Source organism: Microchirus variegatus (assembly GCF_963457635.1).
Source record: "Microchirus variegatus genome assembly, chromosome: 4".
Lineage (NCBI taxonomy): Eukaryota > Metazoa > Chordata > Actinopteri > Pleuronectiformes > Soleidae > Microchirus > Microchirus variegatus.
In genome coordinates this window covers 9706178-9712210 of record NC_139805.1, presented here as the reverse complement: position 1 = coordinate 9712210, position 6033 = coordinate 9706178, and the positions used below count along the sequence as shown (strand labels likewise).

The window sequence follows — 6033 nt, the reverse complement described above, 5'->3', positions numbered from 1 at the left end:
TTTTGGCTTCTCTCCTCTGGCTTGATTTAAAAAAAAATAAAAAAAAATAAAAAAAATTAACTTATCTCACCTTGAGCTACATAGCAGAAATATGTAATGCTTTAAATCCTCAGGTGGGGCCCACCTTCTGTCTGCTGCAAAGAAAAGGCATACAAAAGTGACTTGCTCAAGGACAGATATAGACTTAAAGGGCTAGGAATTGAACCTACAACCTTCCATTTGAAAGACAAGTCGCCCTACCACTGAGCTACCATGGCTCAATTCTAGCTCCTCACTTTTTAAATACTTTTACTTCTCAAACTTAAGTACATTTTATATCAGGAAATGAATTTTGGTACGTAAGTACAGTAAATGTCATACTTTTAGACCTTTACTTAAGTAATATTATTTGTTTTTAAAGTGACTTAAGATACTTGTGCTTTCACTCAATTATCCCCTTTATAAGTATGTGAAACTTAACATAAACCATACAAAAAAATATCAAGTTGAAATGATCTAAATCTATTGCATTATTTTTTATAAAAACAAGAGTTATTGTGACTTATTTACAAACGCGGAACAGAAATGTCAGAGCCGGATCACAGTACGTGAACGCATCACCTCCAGCCTCCGTCTCTCTCCTCGGGCTTTACATAATAAGTTTCACAAAGCCCCGCCCACTTTTCAGGCTGCAAATAAGAGTGATCAGAGCAGAGAGTTCATCACATTGAGCTTTAAACCTGTGAATTAAACTTCTCTGCAGAGCAAAGACTCACTGCTGCACACTTTTACACACACTGCGGGAAGCTTCAGAGGACTTTACTGGAAGAAACGGCTCTGCGCAAAAATGATTTTCGACAAGTTAAAAAAGTTTGACATCGTCTTCGACTCACCGGAGTTGGACTGTCCTCCCGTGTTCAGCAGCGGGGACGTGGTGTCCGGCCGTGTGGTGCTGGACCTGTGCGGGGAGAGCAAGGTGGACTCCCTGAAGCTCCACGCCGAAGGTTTTGCCAAAGTCCACTGGACCGAGTCGCGGTCCGCTGGCTCCAGCACCGCCTACACCCAGAACTACAGCGACGAAGTGGAGTACCTGAACCGGAGAGAGGTGCTGCTGCAGGCAGGTCAGTCAGTCCGCAGTGAGGGTGGAGGACAGGCGGCTGCTGCTGCTGCATCATGTCCCCTTGTGTTGTAAACGATCAAAGCTGCTAATTCAAATGAATGAAAGAAGAGAGAGAATGTTTTGTTTGTGCAGGAATCATGAGCCAGTTTGACAATTGTTTGTTTTCACAGTTCATTTACGGGGGTGAAAAAAAAATAGTCCTGTTTGTGTCCACATCAACTAAAGAAGTGCTCTGCAAGTTTGAAACGACAAAACCAGACTCTTATTATCTAGAAAACATAGTCAAACAACAAGATTTAAATGAGTGAGTGCAAATGATTAAGCCATGAAACATGATGTTTACTCTCTTGGTGTAAACTTTGTTCAACAAGTATAAAGCTGCTCGTTCAGAATGAGAAAAACACCTCATTCATGCATCCAAACTTGAGTGATTTGATGTTATTATTTTCTTTGTTTTAACACCAAAGCTGCACATGCTGCTGCAGCAGCTGAGTCTCTACATGCTTTTCTGGCTTCTGTGAAAAACATCTGCTGAAAGAGACTGTGGTCTTAACGCTTCCTGGTCTGAAGAAAATCCTGGGTTGTTTTTCTTCTCTGACATGAGTGGGAGAGCCTCGGGTTTCTGTCTCCATTCATTGGGCTCAGACTTGTTTTGGTTTCATGTGAGCTCAGCAAATCCACACTCTGGGCTTTTGTGGAGTTTTATGGTGTTTTTCGCTGCTTGGGTTGGCCTCCTTTTTAAAAAAAAAACAACCAGCAATCTAAAAACATAATAAAATGTATAGCTGTATAGTTTCTGGAGATTTTGTATTTTATTTATTTTAACTTTTTTTCGAGGTGTGCCTGGGTGGAAAAACAAAGCATCACCCACCAAGAGGAGTGGACTCAGACAATATTGAAATTTAAATCAAACAAAAGGAAAGGACACGATGAAAACTTATGTGCAGCGAGAGAGTGAAAAACAAGAGGAGTAAAATACCGCTTGAGGAAAAACATGTTCTCACTCAGCACAATGGAGCTAGGACCGCCCCTCTGAGCAAGCACAGAGCAGAGGCCATGTGATTTGCAAAGAAAGACAGATTTCTCTTTCAGCAAAAGTCACGCTTCAACAATGTGGTCATACTCTCTCCATGTCGACTACATTTGTACAGATTTCCCGAGAATTCATGGGGGTTTTACTTGCAGCTCGGCGGTGTTATATTTATGACCTGTGTCGTAGGGAATCGCAGTGAAGGTGCTTTATTGCTTCACGCTCTTTTCCAGGAAATAATGCGCCACACCTCGTTCTAGAAATAAAACAAACAAAATAATAAATGCTTTTTTTTTTTTCCCTCTCTTGCAATTTTCAGATAATGGAGACGTAACCGTCCTCCCTGAAGGCAGACATATATATCCATTCAGCTTCCAGTTGCCCGAGGAGACGCTGGTCACCTCCTTTGAGGGCAAACACGGCAGCATCCGCTACTGGGTTAAAGTGAAGCTCCACAGGCCGTGGGCCACCGTCAGGAAGCTGAAGAAGGAGTTTACAGTCATTGAGCCCATTGACATCAATACACCAGCCTTACTGGTGAGTCTCAGCTCTCACTTTCCATCCACATTTCATCACACACTTCATTGTTGTGGCCGCATGGTCCGAGGCTCTTGCTCATTGGCTCCCACCGTTCACAGGCGCCACAAGCTGGAACAAAGGATAAGATGGCACGGGCTTGGTATCGCAACTTTGGACAGGTGTCCGTAACGGCAAAGATTGACCGCAAAGGCTACACACCCGGTAAGAGTCTGGCAGTCGAAAACAACAGCCTCCGATAATAAAGTTATCAGGTTGAAAGTGTCTGTGGTTTCTAACGCGCTTCCTCTCGCCGCAGGTGAGGTGATCCCTGTTTTTGCCGAGTTTGACAACTCTACCTCCAGATCGGTCGTGCCCAAAGCCTTCATCACGCAGACGCAGACCTTCATCGCCCGCGGCACAATGAAACAGAAGCGCTCGGTGGTGGCCACGCTGTCCGGCGACATTGTGGGCGCCAGATGCAGGGAGACTTGGCACGGTCGTGCCATCAAGATCCCACCTGTGGGGCCTTCCATCCTGCAGTGCCGCATCATCAAAGTAGAGTACATGCTCAAGGTGAGGCTCCATCAACAGCGACTTCCTCCTTGTGAATTCGGATGCTGTAAAGGTATCTTTCTGTGCGTGTTCCTGTACCTAACAGTTTGCCGCTTTTCCTCCCAATAGGTTTGTGTCGATGTTCCTGGAACATCAAAGCTGTGTCTGGAGCTGCCGCTGGTCATCGGCACCATCCCCCTTCACCCCTTTGGCAGCCGGACCTCCAGCGTCAGCAGCCAGTACAGTGTCGACCTGGAGTGGCTGCGTATGGCCATCCCTGAGCAGCCTGAACGTAAGTGTCCTAACCTCTTTTAGTTTGTTCTTGTTATTTTTTTGATCACTCTAATGCCAAAGTACCACAGGGCCAGATACCAACATGCATAAACAAAGAAAGGGTTTGAGTCAGCAGAGATTTATGTTTAATCAGATCAAATATTTATTAGTGCAAAAGGCAACTCGTGGATTACTGTATTTTTAACTACACTGGTGACTCAGTAGCTCAATGTTTGGACCTGTCTTTTCCCTGCAGCTCCTCCAGATTACAGCTCTGTGGTGACAGAGGAGGAGGCTGAACAGTGCAACAGCACCGTGGTCTCACAGCCGGCTGAGGACCTGAGTGGGATCCTGGAGCGCCCCCTCATGGCTTTTGTCCAAGAGTTTCGCTTCCGACCTCCACCTGTGTACTGCGAGGTGAGTCACGACGTGCTTAGAAACGACACTCGACCTCACCCACAGTTTCACTCTCGATTATATGAATTATAATTCAGCCCGTCGTTAATCTCATTTCTTTTTCTCTCCTGCCTACAGATTGACCCCAACCCTCAGCCCCTGAACATGAGACCTCGCTGCATGACGTGTTGAACCATGCACTCTGAGTCAAAGTCAAGCGACTGAAAATGAATGAAACGAATCAAGAGATTTGTCTTCTCCCAGATTACTTCTCTGATGAATTGCGCCAGGTCCCAACAAGTGTTGTGGAGAGAGACTGGACGCCACGGAGATGTCCGGAGAGGAGGAGCTCACAGGAACTGGGTGTCCGTGGAGAAGCTGCCACTTCATTACAAGTCCATAAAGTAAAGTGGGACGCTTTCCTGTTCTGTTTTTCGGAGGAAGCAACTTCTCCACATCAGTTCCTGTTCTCCCCCGGGTGAATTTAAATTCACAAGAAAGCGAGCTGCAAGTACGTCCCAATCGACGACTCCCTCATGTTGAAGTGAAGCGATTTTTGAAGAGATTGGGACAGTTTGGGGTGGAAAATGGAGAGTTTGAGTTGCGGTTGGTGTACAAATGTTTTGAAACAAAGATCGCTCTTGAGAAGTTGACATAATGTCTACAAGCACAATGTCATCTCTGAGGGTTGTAAAGAAAGAAGTGCAATTATTCTTATGTTTCCACTCCCCTTTGAACACCTTACATTGCGATGCAGTGTTTGACTCATTAGCAATGTGCCTTTTATGATTTCTACTGTTACTTAAGCTACATACTGTATCTGAAAGTGTGATGGTGGAGCAGACGAGTCAAATAAGCAAATGTATTTAATGCATGCAGGTAACAATATGTAAAAGGGAAAATATGTATGCCTTAAATATCTGCAGTAGAAGATTGCATGAGAGTTTCAGGGAGTTCTCTCTTTTGAGATTTATGTGTCCTGAAAGAACTTTCGAAGAACAAAAAAAACGGTTTGACTGTACGTGGAGAAAGTCAAGTTGTTGACGAAAGGCACTCGAGTGTCGGGTAGCGGTGGTTGTTGATTTCAGCACAAAAATAGGACAAGCAGTATAAAGCTGCACGTGGGCTCAGATGAGCTCTCTTGGCTGCTAAACAAAAGGAGAGGAGATGGAGACCTGAGCCATGTGGTCTGAAGCTTTTGATGGGAGCCAGATGGCTCGGTGCTGTGGTGCTTTGTGACGCTCAGTCACAGAAAAAAATGCTCAGCGTTAAGCGAAGCCTTAGGCTGGAGATGCCACTGAAATGTATGGACAAAAACATTCCAAAAAAATGATGGAGGACTATATATTTTTTTCTCCTCAACTTCCAAAAAACTGGTCTTCAGGGTAAGCTGTGCCACTTCCCCGGCATGCACTGAAAAACCGAATGTTTTTTTTATACAAATGCAGTTGTTGATTCATAATCTTGCCAAAGTTTTGTTATTGTTTTTTCTAATAAAATCTTTGAATGAATGTTTGTCTATTGTTTTCCTTGACTGGCTGTTTAACTATCATGTTGCGTGCCACTGGATTGGTACATCATGTTCAACAGTGTGAGTCAAAACTATAATGAAGTCAAGGGCAGGATTCACTAAGAAAACAAGCTCCACTCGTCGGAAAAACAATAATTACAGACACAAGCCTCCTCCTGACATCTCAGATATTGTTGACTTGCGCAAGATCTTTTCAAGTCAACACCTAATAAACTATCACAAGCTGGCATTTGATAACCTGGACCTCATCAAGAGTTTATATTGTTTGCACGAATTTTCGAATTTCAAAATATCTCAGCTATTTGGAAATTCAACGCAACACACACATCTATTACACACATCTGTAAACATAAGTTAAGGCCAGCTGAAGAAATTCTTGAGTTTGTTTTCAACAAACTTTCCACGAGTAGAAGGAAACAAAAAGATGATCAGTTCAGTGCAGTGCTGTGAAATTCAGTAAGAGGAGGCACACATAAAGAGAACAACATAAAAGTCACTTAAATCACTTCTCAAAAACAGTGTGTGAGGAGATAAGATAAGTTATATAGTTGTAATTACCTTTATATAGAGGAAATTCAAGTTGACAGCAACGAAAAACATTTTGACAGACCTGTTTTAAACTGTCGACCACAG

The 6033-nt window shown here is 43.7% G+C and overlaps 1 protein-coding gene across 1 annotated transcript; it reads left to right on the top strand.

Annotated features, from left to right (window-relative positions):
* Positions 1-721: 721 nt before the first annotated feature.
* arrdc2 (arrestin domain containing 2) lies at positions 722-4577 on the top strand. Its single transcript, XM_083887578.1, has 7 exons — positions 722-1100; positions 2449-2666; positions 2768-2870; positions 2965-3221; positions 3330-3492; positions 3730-3890; positions 4008-4577. The coding sequence occupies exons 1-7, from the start codon at positions 827-829 to the stop codon at positions 4059-4061; spliced, it is 1230 nt and encodes a 409-aa protein (XP_083743704.1). The 5' UTR covers positions 722-826; the 3' UTR covers positions 4062-4577.
* The last annotated feature ends 1456 nt before the right edge of the window (positions 4578-6033 follow it).